Genomic DNA, 20,973 nt, shown 5'->3' with positions numbered 1-20,973 from the left:
CTTTGTGCTATTGCCGATGAGGAAGTTGTTCCCTGCGCCTCGTGCTAGTGATTGGATTTACCGTTGTGACCCCCGGACCTGTTCTTGACTTCGCTCCTAACCTGACCTCTTGCTTCGTCTCTGACCTTGAACTTCTGCCGCCTGCATCGACCTACTGCCCCTCCCCAACCACGAAATTGTCTGCCTATTGTGTATCTCGACCTTGGCTGCCACTGCCTGTGGAAAGACCTGGTGGTACCACGCTGCAGCAAGACCAACCTGCTGTGCGGCGGGCTCTGGTGAAAACCGGGTGCCACTTAGACCCTCGTCCCAGGTGCCGGCTTGTGTCATCGTCTGCGGTGGTCCAGGGGGTACAGTGACCCCAAGCCTTGATATGCAGTTTCCCAATTAAGGGTTTTAGAGCCTTTTTTATTTAGTATGAAAAATATTTGTGGCCTAGTGAAAGGTGCATGTGACTTTACTTGGACAAAGGGATGTGGGCCAAAAATTTTGCACCAATATTTTGCTCAATTTTTCTGATGTAAACTAAGACAACAAATAGGACATCCAAAGTTGGACTAAATCATGTTAAAATATGCCAGAAATATTATTCCACATCAGACTTTATTAATGTTGGTTGACTTTAAAGGGAATGTGTCACCACGTGTACTGCTCCAAACCCAAACAGTACCTTGTTCAGAAGGTTGGAAGTGCTCAGAACATGGTTTTATAGTTGGGCAACATTTCTTTATATCTACAAAGACAACTTTTATTCTTAGCCATGATCCAGTCGAGATGGTGGGGACCTCTACTTTACAATCAAGCAGCCTTACCGCGTGCCCACTCTGCCTCCTGCCTTACATATGCACTGCCCATTCCACCTCCTTCATTCGACGTCACTTTCTTGTTTGCCGGAGCTCTCCAGAATGCGCTGTGTGCCTGAGCATTGATCCTGTGCGTACCTGGATGGAGCACAGGCGAAGGCTCCACACAACAGAAGCCCTGCCAGCTGATAGGTCAGAAGGAAATTTTGGAAATGCCTGGCATGAGGCGGGGTTGGAAGGATACAAGAGGTGACATTTTACCTTTAAGAATATCTCTCTAACTTTTCGTTGTCTTGGATAGATCAGACCCATTAGCTTTGGCCAAGTCATCGATGGAGCTCATGAGAGTTAATGCCATAAGAGGTCTCCACAACTGGAGCTTAATGGTCACAAAAAAATGGTCACAAAAAAATCAAAGCCTGAGGGACTTTTTGTGAACATCACATCATGGCCGTAGCCGTTTCTATGCAGTAATATATTTGGTGGGATGGGGCCGTGATTACTCAATTCTTTTTCAAAACTATGGAGCCAAAGAGGTTGGCAGCTCCACTTAAAGTCTCAGATTATAAGTCAAGACAATGGGGCATTTTCGTCGGGTTTCCCGACTTTTCGGGGGATCGTGTCGCACGTGATCAGATTGTGTCGCAATCGCACCGGCTTTCACGAGGCACAAATCGGGGGCGAGCCATGGGACGATCCGACGGATTTAACATTTAAAATTGTGTCGCAATGCCATGCACTTACATGCACCAGGAAGAAGAAGGTGAACCCCGGCGGACCTGAGTGGGGAAGCGACACATGCAGGAAATCAGGTGCACGCTCGTAGTGAAATGCACGCAGCAGACTTCATACTCCGGATCGGGGATCGTGCAAGAAGCTGGTAAGTAATTGTGCCCCAATGAATGTATAGTGAGGTATAACATGACATTTACATAACCAGTTTGACTAGAAAAGTTGATACCCAGTTCCGGGCCTATATCTGGTAAAGTGGTTGTTGTTTAAGGTTGGATCCAGTTTATACCATCCCCTTACAAGACAAAGTTTTCCTGCCTTGTGCTATGTCTGAAGGAGGAGGGATTGGGGGTGGGGGGCTCCAGCTTCCAAATTTACATTAATTGATCTTTCTGAAAAATACATTGGGGCAGATTTACTTACCCGGTCCATTCGCGATCCAGCGGCGCGTTCTCTGCGGTGGATTCGGGTCCGGCCGGGATTCATTAAGGTAGTTCCTCCGACGTCCACCAGGTGGCGCTGCTGCGCTGAAAAGCATCGGAACGCACTCAAGTTCACCGGCCTATTCCTAGTGAAGGTAAGTGCAAGCTCCGCAACACTTTTTTTGTTTTAAATGCGGCGGTTTTTCCGAATCCGTCGGGTTTTCATTCGGCCACGCCCCCCGATTTCCATCGCGTGCATGCCAGCGCCGATGCGCCACAATCCAATCGCGTGCACCAAAATCCTGGGGCAATTCAGGGTAAATCGGCGCAAAATGGAAATATTCGGGAAAACGCGAATCGGGCCCTTAATAAATGACCCCCACTATGTAGGGCTCGGTTTGGTTGTATCAGTAGCTATAAAGAGATGAACATAGCGGGTCCTTCCACATGTAAGTCAGACACAGGTCAGGCAGACGCTGGTCACTACTTCCCACGTGGAGAATTATGTCGCCATCCAGAATAAAATCACGTTTATTGGAGCTAAGAATTTAAATGACATTTATTAAAAAATTGTCATAAAGCAAAAAATCCAGATATAATATAATAAAGAACAAACCACAAAATAACAAATGGAGAGACGCTCCAGTCCTTCTGTAATATGGAAGCAGAATGATCCAGGATATTCCTGCCATGATCTGCTGTAATTTGACTTTCATGAACTCTTGTTCTTGTCCATAGCATTTCCATAGTGTATCAAAGAGGTTGCATTAAAGGGGTCGGTCACTGTTTTACATAAGTTGCCCTTGTGCCTTGTACTTTGTTAATACCAATCCCTGAATGTTCATCAAGTGATTCAGCAGTCCTGCTACTTGCTTTAGTGCTGTCTGCAGACTCTTCGTGGATCTTTGTTTACTTGTCTGAGCACTGCTGAATAGGAGGAAGCTGTAGCTCCTTATAATATATAATATATAGATGGTTTGGGCGGAAGCCCGGCATCCAAATTTTCTAGGAGCCATTTCAGAACCTTTGAAGGTCCTTCAAAGGTCCTGAAACAGCAGATTGAAAGAATACATCTTCCATTCCCCAAGAAGCTGATTCTGGCACCATATGTAGGAAGTGATTCCAGACTTGTATGGGCCATAATATACATACAGCCCAGAGCCCATGGCCAGCAGGACAGTTATGGCTCCTCCCCCCCTTCTCACTTCCTGTCTCTGTCAGTGAGGACAGACTGTGTGAGAGAGAGACACAGTGGGAGACGCCATGAGGATGGGCTGGAGCAGTGAGAGAGAGGACGCTGTGTATATGCAGAGGGCAGCATGGGGAGAACAGGGAAAGGCTGAAGCTATTAAATGAGGAAAAGGTATATATATATATATATATATATATATATATATATATATACATGCAGAGACTAGTCTAATGGTAGAGATATATAGAAAAGTGTCCAACCCCTTCAAATGGAAGCCAAGAAGGTCAGTTTGATCGCCCAGATGATCACCAGGCAGCTGGTCATACCCCTACAGTGGCCACTGCTGGAGGAATGTGGTATTACATGGTGCACATTTGAATGACAACACAATACAAAGTAACTGTACTGAATGATTTGCGATGGAAAGTAGAAGCCGGGGCCCCACTTGTTACTAGTTATAGTAATATATATTTTAGGATATTCCTTATATATCCCTAAGTCGGTGACATTTATTACTCCAATGTGCAGTAGATGTTATTGGGCACAGGTTTTGGTCTCTTATACATTTTGCAGCAGAAGATTCCCAAGATGACCACGAGGAGGAGCAGAATCGCAGCGATCACTCCGACGCCTACAAACAGACCGATCAGTGAGATGGGCCCCGTGCAGCGCGGCCGCGTGTAGATGTAGGAATCTGTACGGGGACAACTGTGAGCAGGACGAGAGAAGACGCATTAGTACAGGGATAAACTGCTGTATGAAGAGTAAAAAACCTAAAGAAAACCTGTCAGCAGGTTTTACCCCACTAAACTACCGGCCCCTATGGTGGGGTATGAATCATCCGTTCTAGAATTACCTCTTTTGCGTCAATCTCACTCCTATATAAACTCTCCCCCAATGGAGACATTACTATGGGGGGAAATGATGGAGACATTACTATAGGGGGAAGTGATGGGACATTACTATGGGGGGAAGTGATGGGACATTACTATGGGGGGAAGTGATGGGGACATTACTATGGGGGGAAGTGATGGGGACATTACTATGGGGGGAAGTGATGGGGACATTACTATGGGGGGAAGTGATGGGGACATTACTATAAGGGGAAGTGATGGGACATTACTATGGGGGGAAGTGATGGGACATTACTATGGGGGGAAGTGATGGGACATTACTATGGGGGGAAGTGATGGGACATTACTATGGGGGGAAGTGATGGGGACATTACTATAGGGGGAAGTGATGGGGACATTACTATAGGGGGAAGTGATGGGGACATTACTATGGGGGGAAGTGATGGGGACATTACTATGGGGGGCAGTGATGGGGACATTACTATGGGGGGCAGTGATGGGGACATTTCTATGGGGAGAAGTTATGGGGACAGTACTATGGGGGGAAGTGATGGGGACATTACTAAGGCGGGGAAGTGATGGGACATTACTATGGGGGGAAGTGATGGGACATAACTATGGGGGGAAGTGATGGGACATTACTATGGGGGAAGTGATGGGACATTACTATGGGGGGAATTGATGGGAACATTACTATGGGGGGAAGTGATGGAGACATTACTATGGGGGGAAGTGATGGAGACATTACTTTGGGGGGAAGTGATGGAGACATTACTATGGGGAGAAGTGATGGGGACATTACTATGGGGGGAAGTAATGGGGACATTTCTATGGGGGGAAGTGATGGGACATTACTATGGGAGGAAGTGATGGGAACATTACTATGGGGAGAAGTGATGGGAACATTACTATGGGGGGAAGTGATGGGACATTACTATGGGGGGAAGTGATGGGACATTACTATGGGGGAAGTGATGGGACATTACTATGGGGGGAAGTGATGGGACATTACTATAGGGGGAAGTGATGGGACATTACTATGGGGGAAAGTGATGGGACATTACTATGGGGGGAAGTGATGGGACATTACTATGGGGGGAAGTGATGGGACATTACTATGGGGGGAAGTGATGGGACATTACTATGGGGGGAAGTGATGGGACATTACTATGGAGGGAAGTGATGGGAACATTACTATGGGGGGAAGTGATGGGACATTACTATGGAGGGAAGTGATGGGACATTACTATGGGGGGAAGTGATGGGAACATTACTATAAGGGGAAGTGATGGGACATTACTATAGGGGGAAGTGATGGGACATTACTATGGGGGGAAGTGATGGGACATTACTATAGGGGGAAGTGATGGGACATTACTATGGGGGGAAGTGATGGGACATTACTATGGGGGGAAGTGATGGGAACATTACTATAGGGGGAAGTGATGGGACATTACTATGGGGGGAAGTGATGGGACATTACTATGGGGGGAAGTGATGGGAACATTACTATAGGGGGAAGTGATGGGGACATTACTATGGGGGGAAGTGATGGGGACATTACTATGGGGGGCAGTGATGGAGACATTACTATTTTTTTTTATAAACAGGTGAGATTATACATAAAAAAGGAAATTCTAGAAAGGACATTTTATCCATGAGCTTAGGGGACTAGTGGTGGTAAAACCTGGTGACAGATTCCCTTCAACTTAACCAGTTATTATTATTTAGAAATATTTCACAAATTTCTGCTAATTGGACATTGCAACCAAACTTTTGTCTTTATAAGTTCTTACAGCTGGGAATGTATATCAGGATAAAAATAGTACCAGGAGAAGGAAAGATCTGCATGTAGAGCTCAGGGACATGAAGAGCCCAGATACTTGAAAAGAAGACAACTGCTCATTAGAGACACAAAGAGGGAAGAAATGACTTTCGAGCTCAGAGACATGAAATTGAGAGAACTGTCTGTGTATCTCAAAGACTTGAGGAGGAAAGAACTGCCTTTATAGCTCAGATACTTGAGGAGGAGATAATAGCCTGTAGAGCTCAGAGACACGAGGAAGAGAGTACTGCCTGAAGAGCACAGAGATATGAGGAGGAAAGAACATCCTTTAGAACTCAGATACTTGAGGAGGAGAGAACTGCATTTAGAGCTCAGAGACATGAGGAGAAAATATCTGCCTGTAGAGCTCAGAGACATGAGGAGAAAAGAACTGCCATTAGAGCTCAGATACTTGAGGTGGAGAGAACTGCCTTTAGAGCTCAGAGACATGAGGAGAGAACTGCCTTTAGAGCTCAGATACTTGAGGAGAGAATTGCCTGTAGAGCTCTGACACATGAGGAGGAGAGAACTGCCTTTAGAGCTCAGATACTTGAGGAGGAGAGAACTGCCTTTAGAGCTCAGATATTTGAGGAGGAAAGAACTGCCTTTAGAGCTCAGATATTTGTGGAGTAGAGAACTGCCTTTAGAGCTCAGATATTTGAGGAAGAGAGAACTGCCTGTAGAGCTCAGAGACATGAGGATGGAAGAACTGCCTCTACAGCCCAGAGATATGAGGAGAAAAGAACTGCCTGTAGAGCTCAGATACTTGTGGAGGAGAGAACTGCCTGTAGAGCTCAGAGATTTATAACTAGGAGATATGTTAGACACTTACTAGCACTGTGGTCCGCTGTACTTTTGTATCACACATCGACCACCGTTACAGTCCACGTATTTGGGGGATGATGGATCACAGTGAGAGACGCAGGACAGACCATCAGGGGTGATCACTAGGGTGTAGAACTCTTGAAGATCTTCATCAATTACAGAGGCGCAAATTTCATCTGCCGAGACAAGTAACAAGATGATGTTTATACCGAGCAAAATACGATGAAGAATCCAAAGTCTAAGCGGTTGTATTCTTACCGATATTTGGCACCTCCACCTCTGAGACCTTTATAGATTCTTTATCAATACAGAAATCAGTGGTAGTACCTGAGGAGATACAGAAAGTAGTCACAGGTAACATCACGTCCGGGGGCTTCATAGCCCACCATGTCCTGCATCACGAAGGCCTAGAGCTACAGCCCTGTGCAAAAGTATCAAGAAGATCAAAAACAGAAGTAGTGCTACAAATGGAAGGACATTATACCCAAACATCCAGCCGTTTCATTAAAGGGAACCTGTCACCACATTTTCACCCCTAAAGCCCTATTAACTAACTGATACAATTCTTTTAGCTATAAATTGTTTACCTCACATCCCCATATAATTAACTATATTAATGGCATCTGAGGGGGCGTGTCCTGATCAGCTGGACCCTCCCATCTACTCCCTCCCTATGTTCTGTGCCTCTTCTCAGCATTCAGCATGTGACATGTGTCATGTGATGCCACCTTAGGTTCTTTACCCCATTTCATAAATCAACATCTACCCCATGTATGTATATGATCACATGAAATCACCGCAGCCTCCATAGAGGATGGGGAGGTGTAGAAGTAAATGGAGGCATGTGCAACATCCCCCACCGGGGCCTAGCCTTTTCTTGGGACCTGAAGGCAGCCGGGGCCCAGAATACCGGAGTGTCTGGCGGTTGCGGCCTAGGGCACCCTAGTGTCACGGTGCTTGGTATGGGGACCGGAGGGCTGTCCTACAGCCTGGCAGGTCTCCAGCAGGTGTTGTATGCAAGAAATGATGAGGGAGAGGCTGATGTACTGGTTCTTCCTTGGGCAGCCCTTAAAGTCTTTAGTATGTGTCCCTGGTAGATAGATGGGGCGCCCTTGATGGTGATACAGCCGGAGCAGGGACCAGACGGAGGCAATGTTGTGTATAAAAGTAACTTACAGTTCTTCATTCAACCAATGGTAACAACACGCCAAACGATTCTGTATAAGTGCAGTACTGGAGTGATCTTGGAGAGGAACCTCAGGAGTTGGGTCACCAGCCTGGATGCAGGGGCAGGCTGGGATGTAGCTGTGTCCAATCCTGGAAGCTGCAGCTTTGTCCTGTTTGTCCTGTGTCACTCTGTATGTGGTTGCTGAGGTGAGGCCTAGGAGGCCTGTGTGCAGAGCATGTGCTCAGAGCTCCTCTTGTGTTGAGAGCTTGAACTGAAGAGAGACAACTCCTCCCCTGACTAAGGGTTTAGTTACTCCCTAGTCAGGTGGTCTCCTCCTCCAATCACACTCCAGTTACAATAGTGGAACATCATTGGATGATAACATTAACATTCTAAACCCTTGCCTGTCTAGGCAGTATCTACCACTGCTCAATTACCTCTATATGTACTGGGTAGTAAAAGGGCTTATTCGCAACTACTCCTCTGCCATGCGCATTGGCAGGGACATTGCACATGCGTGATTTCATGTGATCAGATACATACATGAGGTAGACATTGTAAATGCAACTAGGTAAAGGACCTTAGATGATATCACCTTGGTCACATGACATGAAGTTTCCAATGATGTAACAAAGCTCTTACTTAATGTTCCATACAGCAGCATGTCCTAGCAGTGAGACCTGTCAATCAGGAACAGGGAGGAGGGGCAATGCAAGTAAAATTTAATATACAGGACTCACTTAGTGTAATGGAATCACTTCAGGTGAGTTGCATATACATGTAAAACTGATTTTTTTTAACATTGCAGCCATGGAAAGGAACCATTTAGGGATAAGGGAAATGTTTTTTAATCATAGTTTTTAATGAAGTCTACATTTTGGGTGAGTTAATTTAAATGACAGGTTCCCTTTAAGAACAAGGAGTCCTGGAAGTGATGATATGGACCCCAAAGAGCCCTGATCCCACCATGTGTGAAATGTCAAGAAGAGACAGAAGGATTCAGGCAAATCGGCACGTACAGAAGATCTGTTCTCTTAGGTGTCTACAACAACCTCTCTGCCGAGTTCCTTTACAAATCCCTTAAAAACCAGTGACGTAATAGTACATCACGCATCGGCTGCGGGTGAATGGAGAGGGTTCAAGGACAGAGCCCTCTCCATAGCCGGTGAGTGTTTGCTGCATATTGCAGCAAACGCTTACCGATAACACCCACAATCAGTGCTAGTGATTGTGGGTGCTAACCCATCACCGCAGTCAAAGCTGCCGCTGCCTTCAAAAAGATGGCGCCACATGGATGCCGCCATCTTGGTGAAGATCGTCGCTCCCCATGATGGGGGGGGGGGGGCGGCGATTGGTTGCCATGACAGCCTTAGGTCTTCCAAATACTGTAGTATCTCAGTATTTGGTAAGATCAGACAACCAAGGGTTAATATACCCTAGGGGGGGTCTGAAAAATAGTGTAAAAAAAATAAATAAATAAAAATTAAATAAAAAAAGAGAGAAATAGACAATTGATACTTCCATTTCTTAAAGCCTTTGTACTAGGTAGCGCTATGTCCACCTCTTCCTAAAATGTTTTCATAGTATTTTACATATGAAAATATTTTTTTTTTATCTGCAAGTACCCCTAGGGGAGGATTCAGATGTCTCCCATTCAAATGCATTGAAAGTTGTATGCAATAAGCAATAAAGCGCCCTCTGGTGGTGACGGGCAAAGGTTTTTTTTATTTTCAAAATATAACAATTAAAAAAAAAAAATATATATATATAAATGCAATTTTTACTGTATTTTAACCTGGGGAGGAGGAAATAGATGCACTTACCATTCTCTGGGCAGTTAGTTATTTCTGACGTCTCCAGTTACTCGATGACCAGATTCTGGATTTCCTTGTAATCTCCTGTTATAATGTCCTGGACTTTCACTTCCATAATCACATTATGGTCCACGATGATGCTCCCGGCTCTGCCGGAGAAATACATACATGATCAATAGATATGTCCTACCAGCAGCCCTAATATATACAGGTCCTTAAGGAGTTAAATAATTGTGGTTAATGTGGTTTAGGCAACAGTCCTTAGACTCTATTTGACCAGTTTTACAACCAGCTAGGAAGAGGCGTTGGGTAGTGCCTCTCCGCACTATAGGGAGTCTGTTTGAACCCATAACTGGGGCATAATTCATAATTATGGGTCCCCAGTTACACAGGACAGTTATGGGGTCTAGACACACTCCTGGACCGAAAATCAGAATGTTAGCACCAGGGAAAGGCAGCCTAAAGCAAAACACCCCTGATGTTTGCTTAAGACACCCCGAGTTTGGTATGTGGTTGATGGGAATAACCTGCCTGTTTGGTACAATTGTGCCATCTTCCAATCAAAAGTTATGGGGTATTGCTAAAAAACCCAGACCCAAAAAGTAGCTCACTGATGGGAGGGGGATAGAAAAAACTCCCCCCTCACAGTGACATCACAGCCAGGGGTGGGGGTCAAAAATCAGGGGCCTTCTTTACATAAGTAACTCGTGGGTAGTGGCAGTGGATTGACCGGGTGCCGAGATTGCGTGGAGTAAATTTAGCGCTAGGACGCCATTTTGTGGAAGTGGGCGGAGCTTAAGGGCTAAATTCTGGAATTCCATAGAGTAGGTATCCCCGTGTGTGAGGTCCGGTGAGTCGGGTACGTGACAGATCACATCATATTTTTCATCTTCTTTCTGTATGTTGTAGTATCTTTATCTCCAGCTTTATTAATATTACTTTCAAATTATTATTAAATTATTATTTTCCAAATTGTTACTTAAATATTGTTAAATTGTTATTAAAATTTTTTTGGGGTATTTAATTAATAATAATTCTTATTTATATAGCACGCACAGATGACGCAGTGCTGCACATATCTTGCCAGACCGGTCCCTGTTCCGGAGTGTGGGAGGAAACCGGAGGACCAGGAGGAAACCCATGCAAGCACGGATAGAACATACAAACTGTTTGCAGATGTTTGACCAGTGCAGCAAGGCTGTAGTGCTAACCACTGAGCCGCCGTGCCACCTATTTCTAAATTTGTAAAGAGAATTTTTTTTAAATGTAATTCTTTACATTATTTTTTAAATTTTATTTTGTTAGAATTCGATGAAGCAGTCAAATAGTTCACTGAAGTACATTATGGCTGTCAATCTGCCTGCTATGCTTCAGTACATCACCCGGATATCAAGATAACCCATTGAGGCCACCTCATTTGGGGGGAGGAAGATGTTGCAGGTGGTTAAGGCCCTTCGTTGCCACAAAAAATACTAAACACGGCATCTAAGGGGTTTCTACAACTGCATCGATTTCCCCTCACCATGACCAGAGGACGTTGATGCATGGAAGTCTGATAATGCTAATCCGGACTGCCAAAGTCACAGGAGGCTCAGTTGTAACATCTGGAACACCATCACTTACACCACGGGGCAGATTTACTTACCCGGTCCATTCGCGATCCAGCGGCGCGTTCTCTGTGGTGGATTCGCGTCCGGCCTGGATTTATTAAGGTAGTTCCTCCGCCGTCCACCAGGTGGCGCTGCTGCGCTGAAAAGCATCTGAACGCACTGGAGTTCACCGGCTCGGGCTGAGTGAAGGTAAGTGCAAGCTCCGCAACAGATTTTTTTAAAAAAATGCGGCGGTTTTTCCGAATCCGTCGGGTTTTCGTTCGGCCACGCCCCCCGATTTCTGTTGCGTGCACGCCGGGACCGATGCGCCAAAATCCAATCGCGTGTGCCAAAATCCCAGGGCAATTCAGGGGAAATCGGCGCAAATCGGAAATATTCGGGTAACACGTCGGGAAAACGCGAATCGGGCCCTTAGTAAATGACCCCCCCATGACTTCATTCTACAGCTCAGTGATACCAAACTTACATAGGTTTTATTTTTTGACTTTACCAGTTCAGCTCACAGAAATCACAAAACAAAATAGTTTTGATGATGCCACATTCAGAGAGACATACGTCTTGTACTTATCACTCAATTGAGCTTTGCCGTGGGCTTGTTTTTTGCAGGATCACATGTATTTTCCATTGGTCTCATTTTATAAATGACTTTTCACCCCTTCTCAAAATTTTTGTGACCAAAAATACGTTCAATATTGATCGGTTTATGGCATTCGCCGTGCAGGTTCCAGTATTATTTGTTTAGTTTTTTTTTTTTTTTTTCTTTTGAGGGTATTTTAAAGTTTTATCCAGTTCTAGTTGGGAACTGGAAAATTGCATCTGCTAGAATCTCACAGGTGAACTGGTGGTTATGTGAAGTCCTTCAACCACCATCCTGACTTCTGGCCTGCTTAGAATCCTCACTAGTGGCCCTCAGCCATTACTTGGGTTGAAGGTCTAACAAAAGCGTTGAATATGATGGAGATATTAGGGGTCATTTACTAAGGGCCCGATTTGCGTTTTCCCAACGCGTTACCCGAATATTTCCAATTTGCGCCGATTTTCCATGAATTGTCCCGGGTTTTTGGCGCACGCGATCGGATTGTGGCGCATCGGCGCTGGCTTGCACGCGACGGAAATCGGGGGGGGGGGGGAGTTGGGGGGCAGAACGAAAACCCGACGGATTCGGAAAAACTGCCGCATTTAAAACAAAAAATTGGTCGCACGGGCCAAACTCACATGCACCTGGAAGAGATCAGTGAACTCCAACGCAACTCGCCGGACCTCGGCACAGCAGTGACACCTGGTGGACATCGGGCGCAGGACCTTCATGAATTGCCGGAAGACCCGAGCGGAGAAGCCACCGCTGGAACAAGAATGGACCGGGTAAGTAAATGTGCCCCATTGGGTCCGTTCGCGATCCAGCGGCGCGTTCTCTGCAGTGGATTCGGGTCCGGCCGGGATTCATTAAGGTAGTTCCTCCGACGTCCACCAGGTGGCGCTGCTGCGCTGCAGAGCATCGGAACGCACTGGAATACACCGGCCTATCCTGGATGAAGGTAAGTGCAAGCTCCGCGACACTTTTGGTTTTTTAAATGCAGCGGTTTTTCCGAATCCGTTGGGTTTTCGTTCGGCCACGCCCCCCGATTTCCGTTGCGTGCGCCAAAAACCCGGGGCAATACAGGGAAAATCGGCGCAAATCAGAAATATTCGGGTAACACGTCGGGAAAACGCGAATCGGGCCCTCAGTAAATGACCCCCATTATATGATGTTATATAAACTTACCTGATCCGCACAATCTCTACGTCTTTGAACCCTTCCAGTCCTGAATAGACGCGTCTCATCTGCGGAGACAAAGAGCAGAGTTTATATCTTCTGCTGGGATGGAGGTGACGAGGGATCTCAGGTTTAGTCTTTCTTCTCTCTTACGGTTTCTCTAAACTCCTTCTCAAATTCACGAAATTCTACTGATTCCGGGTCATTCAGGTTTTCATCAAACTCTTTTAGGATTCTTATCTCCACATTTACAGATGTGTCCACGACCTCTGCTGGAGAGAAGAAGATGAAGATGTGGGAGATATATGTCATAAGATAGAAGTCAGTGAAAGCCTCAGAGATCATTATTCCAGTAGACCTGAAGCTTTCTATACCAGAGTCATATGGGCCCTATAGTTATCCATAACTGACAATGCATCATGTATGTTCTGAAGCTTCTGCCATCACACATATGTCCTGGAGCCATAGAGCGGCCGCCCTAGTCTACCTAATGTGTGTGTTAATGGTTGAAGTCCTAACCTCCCCATAGACAAGCCAATTCACCCACTGCTCGATCCAGTGCTGTCACCACACGGCTTCTACACCTCCAACAAAACACAAGTGCCAATAATGCAATAACATGAGAGCTGCCACAAATTATAGCTATATTCACACAGGTTCACTGCTTTCCTTCTAACAAATGACTAAAAACAAGAATTTAGGAAACAAGTTTTGGCTTTAGAAATGTGACAATCTTTCTGGTCGTCAGATGGAACCTACTTTATTTTTAGGCCGGGTTCACATTACACTTCTGGTTTACGCTCCGTGTATAGGTTGGGAAAGCTCCTGATGTATAAACCCACTGACATATACTGGCAGACGTACATTGTAAAAAAGACAGGATGAAAAGATGTAGCAATGCAATCCTGCTCCCTCCTGCTGCCTCCTGCTCCCTCCTGCTGCCTCCTGCTGCCTCCTGCTGCCTCCTGCTCCCTCCTGCTGCCTCCTGCTCCCTCCTGCTCCCTCCTGCTGCCTCCTGCTCCCTCCTGCTCCCTCCTGCTGAGCAGAGCAGAGGCAATAGAAGCGTATAGGGAGCGAACGCAGCGTATTGCATCCCTTCTCCAGCCTTGCCGAGCAGATACGTCACCCAGCAGGAGAGGGGACCCTCTCCCAATGCCTGTATACATCAGATGGTAACTACTGCCTGCCCTGACCCAATATCTGTATACATCAGATGGTAACTACTGCCTGCCCTGACCCAATATCTGTATACATCAGATGGTAACTACTGCCTGCCCTGACCCAATATCTGTATACATCAGATGGTGACTACTGCCTGCCCTGACCCAATATCTGTATACATCAGATGGTGACTACTGCCTGCCCTGACCCAATGCCTGTATACATCAGATGGTGACTACTGCCTGCCCTGACCCAATATCTGTATACATCAGATGGTGACTACTGCCTGCCCTGACCCAATATCTGTATACATCAGATGGAAACTACTGCCTGCCCTTACACTGGCATGTCCTTTAACCATGCCCTTTCCTCGAGGAGGTAGTAACCTGGAGGTTACCCTGAACCAATGTCCATATGTGGTAAAAGGATAAAACCAGTAGATGATATATACCACCCTCTTATTTGGTAACAAAACACAAGTCTTGTACACCTTGGTGTGTTTTCTTGCTCTCCTAGGCCGAGCAACTGTGAAGCTTGGGCTGTAGAAGGCTTACGACCCGGAGGAGAGACATATTTAGGGCAGGGGCTCTGACTGAGGCCAGGATTTTAAACTTACTTAGATCCAACATATAACAGGAGATTGTCTAGAACAGTGGTTCTCAACCTTTCTAATGCTGTGACCCTGCAATACAGTTCCTCATGCTGTGGTGACCCCAAACCATGCAACTCGCAGTAAAAACACAATTAAATTGCGGCTCCGATGGCTTTAGGCGACCACCGGTTTTGGTCGTTCGACCCCCGCTGGGGTCCCGACCCACAGGTTGAGAACCACTGGTCTAGAAGGTAAGTGCTGAACACAACTAAGCGAATGTGGTTGAAGGAAGGAGCTAGGGAGGGTCTCTATATTGTGATAATGTGTAGAGTTTATAGGTCGGTATGAAAAACCACTGATTTGTTGAATAGATCGACAACAAAGAACCAAATATTATCTATTACCAAAAGTGAGCAGCAACCACCAAGTGTATAGATCCTCCTAGCATGTGATGTAACAGTCAAACTTTAATCAACTCTTAGTAAAAAAGAAAAAGCACATGCGGCACTCACCCAGAGGAAATGATTCTTTATTGCGTTTTCAGGATAAAACGGTCCGACATGGTACAGCCGTGATAGGGGAGAGGTAGGAGCAGGGGGTCAACAAGGCGACAGCCGTTTCGCGCCTACCGGCGCTTTCTCTAGCCTACGGAGTGTGGCGTCCTCACCTGCTGCTAAATGCTGCTGGCGAGGAGACACACCCCCTGTTGCTAGACAACCAAGACGCTACCGTGCACAGCAGCTAGACATAAGCTAAGCTGTGCACTGGAGCGTAACGTGGACCGGATGAACATACAATATATAAAAAACATATATCAGGACAAGCTGAACCAACATTACAACACTACTATTTGTGAGAAGGGATATTATCACGTGCGGAACTATAGAGGATACAGAAAACAAGCAGAGAGACGGGCGGAAGGGCTCACAGGCTAATCAGTGGCTTGTGGGATGAAGCGAGGTAAGGTATAGTAAGGCACGGGAAGGGGGGGGGGGCTAACAAAAGAAGAAGAAACGGAACCTTTATAGAAATACCCCCATATCATTTTTGTCATTAAGCCCCAGGGGGCCCATGGCATTGGTCCTCAAGATCCATCTGGCTTCTTTTCTCAGAAGTTCCCTGTGACGATCCCCACCGTAGGGTGGTATCGGAACGTGTTCAATGCCTCCAAAGAGGAGGACGTGGGTGTTGCCATCATGTACCTTGTTAACATGTTCTATAAGCCTCGGGGCACCTTTGCCACTTTTTACGGATTGGCAATGTTCACTAAATCTGATGTTAAGGGAACGAATGGTTTTGCCGATATAGAAGTGGCCACAAGGGCAGAGAATCACGTATACTACATATTGTGACTTACAGGAGATAAATTGCCGTAATGATACTCTTTCTCCACCTATACAGAACTCGCGTTTTTTAATATTTTGAGAACAGAATTTACAGTGGCCACAACAGAAATTACCAGATGGGATCATTCTGTTGAGCCAATGTTTCTGCGTGGAAGGTAAGCGACTGCGTACCAAGTAGTCTTTTATACTCTTGGTTTTTCTAAACGAAATCAGGGGAGACGCAGTAATTAAGTTCTTAAGTGTAGCATCTTCTGCCAGCATATACCAATTTTTATGAATTGTGTTCTTTATTTTTTGAGCCATGGGACTATAGTCAAAAGTAAAAGTAAAACGTGTGTGTTCATTATGCTTATATTTGGTATGTTTTGGATGTAGAAGATCTGCTCCTACCTCTCCCCTATCACGGCTGTACCATGTCGGACCGTTTTATCCTGAAAACGCAATAAAGAATCATTTCCTCTGGGTGAGTGCCGCATGTGCTTTTTCTTTTTTACTATTTGCTATACTCGTTCTTTGCACGCTGAGCACCACCCACGGGTTCATTTACTTTGGATTTCCATCTCTGAGGACATATATCGTCTGTGGGTTTCACAAGAGTTTCGGTTGTGCCCCCTTTTTTCCTGAACTTTTTCTTTAATCAACTCTTACCAGGGGTCAGTATATTAATCTCTTACCGGGTTCTATTCTGTCCATAGCAGCTTCACAAAATGGTCCGTAGAACATGGGTCTACAGATACATTTACTTCCATCGTATATCCCTCCATTGGAGCATATAGCTGTTAAAAAAGAAATAAAAAGTAGTAAAATTGCATGAAAAAGATCCGGTATAATCAGAGCTACGGCATATCATAAATTTATTGTTTTTTTTTTTTCCAGTGACTTCGAGATCTTGGGGCAGATTTACTTACCCGGTCCATTCGCGATCCAGCAGCGCGTTCTCTGCGCTGGATTCGGGTCCGGCCGGGATTCACTAAGGTAGTTCCTCCGCCGTCCACCAGGTGGCTGCTGCGCTGAAGAGCATGGGGACGCGCTGGAGTACACCGAGCCGGGCTGAGTGAAGGTAAGTGCAATTTTCGCGACATGTTTTTTTCGAATCCGTCCGGTTTCCGTTTGGCCACGCCCCCGATTTCCGTCTCGTGCATGCCGGCGCCGATGCGCCACAATCCGATCGCGTGCACCAAAATCCCAGGGCAATTCAGGGGAAATCGCTGCAAATCGGAAATATTCGGGTAACACGTCGGGAAAACGCGAATCGTGCCCTTAGTAAATGACCCCCCTTGTGTCACTAAGCTGTTACCTGGATGTAGTGTTGCTATTGTTGTTTTCATTTTAGTAGTTGTCAGGGTTCTAGTAGTTTCGGTGGTTGTAGTGGTCAGTGTTGTAGTAGTATCTGGAGTCGTAGTAGTTTCGATGGTTGTAGTGGTCGGTGTCGTAGTAATCGGGTTTGTAGAAGTAGCTGGGGTTGTAGTAATGGAGGTGGTCATAGTGGAGGTGGTCATAGTGGAGGTGGTCATAGTGGTCTGGATTGTGGTGGTTGTGGCTGTAGGTGACACAGTGTTCTCTTTTCCATTCTCTGTAGTTGTTGTTCCAGGAACAGGTGTTTCCTTTTTGGTGATTGCTGGGTGAGATATTCCAAAGGTTAATGAATCAGTAACAAAATATATTTTGAATCGGCAAACTTGGGTGTTTTCCCCACCTAAAAAATTTAAAATGTCTGTGTTGTGCCTATATCAATACTGTAAAACCTACCATACAACAGTACAGACTTATTTCTTAAGGGGTATTCCTCCCACGAAGACAAGTTTCTTAAATGTACTCTAGATAACAAAATTCTAGAATTAACTGTTATTAACAAAAGTACAGATACAAGTCCAACCTGTCTCTATCAGTCCTGCTGTACACAATTTGTCCCTAGACCTGACCCTGAATCTTCCGAGTTTAGGGCCGAGTAGACATCTTGTTCTTCTGTCTGATGCTGCACTGAGCTCCTCTCTGCCTCCAGCCCCCACCCCCCTGCATTCCAGGACGAGCTCACACACACACTGACTTCCTGCCGGCAAACAACAGCAGCAACCTGAGGAGACTAAACAGATAAGGTCTTTATCTAGGGGAGGGGGGTATATAGCAAAGCTGTGTATGTTATGGCTGCAAAAGTCTCATCATCTCTCATCTATGATCTATCCCATCACTTTTTCTATGTGTCAGATACTAGTAGAATGTTTAGAAGGTAAATACAAGTGTATATAAACCCCGTATCCTGATAATCTAAGCACATTGTCAGTACACAGCATCTCATAGCACAGAGGAATCATGAAGTGTCTGCTCAAAGAGTCCCTGATCACACACTAGAACAGTGGTGGCGAACCTATGGCACGGGTGCCAGAAGTGGCACTCAGAGCCCTTTCTGTGGGCACTTAAGCCATTGCCCCAGGTTCATCTGCAGTCCCAGTCAACTTAAGAGATACTGCTCTCAGCACTATTTTAAAGCAATACTCCATTGGATGTTTGGAAAATTGAGAAGATTTCGACAGAAGTACATTATCTTTGGAGGTCCTCTTGCTGGATCCTCCATTCTTTCTGTACACATAGACCCTGGAGAGAATCTACTATGAGAGTCTGAATTTGCCCTCCTTCTTTCAACTGTATTGGTGGCCTCAGGGGGGTGATACAATTGAAAGATGTTGAAGAACAGGTAGGAGTAAGTTACTGCTTAAATGCCATGTTGGCACTTCATGGTAAATAAGTGGATTTTGGTTGCAGTTTGGGCACTCAATCTCCAAAAGGTTCGCCATCACTGCTCTAGAATCTTACAATGACCATCACTGTGTGATAGGAGCTAAAACAGCAATAAAACTGAGTAAAATTGTAAAGTAAGGAGGTTAAAGTGATCTTTATTGTGTAAACATTACTAAGGGATTAAAATTTAAGAATTTTATTGAATGGGCACAGCCCTTTTAAGAAAATACACATCTCCATGATTTCATATTTACATACATATTTCAAAGTTCCTCACAAGAGATACCAACATTCCCAACATCAGGTGAAACAGTGTAGACCAGGTGTGAACTAGCAAAGTTTTTTTGCTATAGCCTTTTGAAATTTTAAGGCGGAGACTGTAGTAAATGTGGTGGGCCAGGCGTCCACCCCATATCTCACCCTCTGACCACCTCTCTCCCTACCTGCTCCCCAACCGCTCTTCATCTCACCCCACCCACAATAAATATCCGAAAACTGCTCGAGAGAGGGTGATTCATGTGCTTTCTCCACCAGAAGAAGCCATAATAAATCTCCCCCATTATTCCTAAACCCTGATATCATAGTGCATATTATCCATGTGCTGTGGCTGTTATTGCTGTAATATAACCAAGTAAATTACTATCGTCAAACTTGGAGGGATAAAGACTATTTCTGAGGGAGGGAAGCAGCAAGACTAACTGTATCACACTGAGCTCTCTGCTTAGAGATGGGAGAGGAGGGGTGTGGCCGAGGGAGGGATTAAGCTGTATCAGGCTGAGCTGTCTGCTGTGAGATGGGAGAGGAGGGGTGTGGCCGAGGGAGGGATTCAGCTGTCTGCTTAGAGATGGGAGAGGAGGGGTGTGGCCGAGGGAGGGATTCAGCTGTATCAGGCTGAGCTGTCTGCTGTGAGATGGGAAAGGAGGGGTGTGGCCGAGAGAGGGATTGAGCTGTATCAGGCTGAGCTGTTTGTTGTGAGAATCAAGGGGTGTGGCTAAGCTTCACTACTTGGTGGAGCTTGTAACTGAGCTTGGTCCATTGGGGAAGGAAGTTGAAACTTAATCAGAAAGATTTTGTCATATGGCAATCCATATGGTCCAAGCTCATGACTCCTGTATGGTCACCAACATAGCAGGGGTTTTGGAACCACATGTACATCCAGTAGTAGTGACTGGAGACCACCAGTTTATAAGAAAATAATTGGCACTTACATGGTCAATTGATACTTACACGGCTGTGTTGAGGTAGATGCCCCGAGTGATGTGGTAGACTCTGGTATTACTTGCGTATTGCTGGTAATCCCGGTTGTAGTGGTGGCAGTAAGTATTGTAGTTGTGGTTCTAGGTGTAGTAGATGTTGAGGGGGTAGATGTGCTGGGTGATGTGTTGGACTCTAGTATTTTGTATGTAGTGCTGGTAGGCACAGTTGTAGTGGAGGCGGTAAGTATTGTTGTGGTGGTACCAGGTGTAAGTGTAGTAGATGGTGGGGGAAAAGATATGGTCGTTCCAGGTGCAGATGTGGTAGATGAAAATGCTAAAGAAAAAAAGAGAATAATGGCAGTGGCAGCAAAAAGAAGACCCTCAATTACAGCTAATATCATATCAGTACTCATAGGTATCACAGACAAATCTTCAGAAACAAGGAAATACTGGAAAGTCACACCAGACAGAATTTTGACTACCGGTGTTCATACTCATCTTGTACTTTAAGGGTAAGTCAATCTATACAACCTACTGTAACGTTGCATTGAATTTTGATGGAAACTACATGTATGTCTCTCACTTACCAGACGCCACAGTGAAGAAGGAGAGAAGAACAATTGTGGTCTCCAGCTTCATATTTCTGGTTCTCCTCATACTTAGATCCTGGGAGATGTTGGTTGTGTAGATTATTCTCCAGAATGAAGAGAAGATTTACCTGGCCTTAACATTAGAAGACGTATATTGTAGATACATAATTAGTGTATGCAAATGATCGACCAAAGGGCTAAGGAAGAGACGGTAGAAAGTTCTTATCTCCTTCCAGAATTTATATGACCTTAGTAGAAGATTACTTCCTATAATGTATAGGAACCGGAGTACAAGAGGTGAATTTTATCAGGAAAGATGTTGTAGTTTGGGGAATTTTGTGGACGTGATGTACA

The 20,973-nt window shown here is 45.4% G+C and overlaps 1 protein-coding gene and 1 long non-coding RNA gene across 3 annotated transcripts; both read right to left on the bottom strand.

Annotated features, from left to right (window-relative positions):
- Window positions 1-2,554: 2,554 nt before the first annotated feature.
- LOC140125779 (uncharacterized) lies at window positions 2,555-15,417 on the bottom strand. 2 transcript variants are annotated; one of them, XR_011854730.1, is made up of 7 exons: window positions 15,264-15,417; window positions 13,152-13,270; window positions 13,008-13,066; window positions 9,645-9,784; window positions 6,912-6,980; window positions 6,661-6,829; window positions 2,555-3,857 (listed from the first exon to the last, which is right to left on the bottom strand). It is a non-coding gene; the product is annotated as an uncharacterized lncRNA (long non-coding RNA). The 2 variants fall into 2 exon arrangements; XR_011854731.1 differs by having other exon boundaries at window positions 13,152-13,267.
- Window positions 15,418-16,279: 862 nt separating this feature from the next.
- Window positions 16,280-20,752, bottom strand: LOC140128572 (uncharacterized). The gene is made up of 5 exons (XM_072150271.1): window positions 20,617-20,752; window positions 20,061-20,363; window positions 17,395-17,715; window positions 16,772-16,873; window positions 16,280-16,296 (listed from the first exon to the last, which is right to left on the bottom strand). Exons 1-5 carry the CDS (start codon window positions 20,684-20,686, stop codon window positions 16,280-16,282), a joined length of 813 nt encoding a protein of 270 aa, XP_072006372.1. The 5' UTR covers window positions 20,687-20,752.
- Window positions 20,753-20,973: the final 221 nt, after the last annotated feature.

This window comes from Engystomops pustulosus, chromosome 4 (assembly GCF_040894005.1).
Source record: "Engystomops pustulosus chromosome 4, aEngPut4.maternal, whole genome shotgun sequence".
NCBI lineage: Eukaryota > Metazoa > Chordata > Amphibia > Anura > Leptodactylidae > Engystomops > Engystomops pustulosus.
The sequence above is the reverse complement of the archived record's forward strand: the minus strand, read 5'-3'. Positions and strand labels throughout refer to the sequence as shown.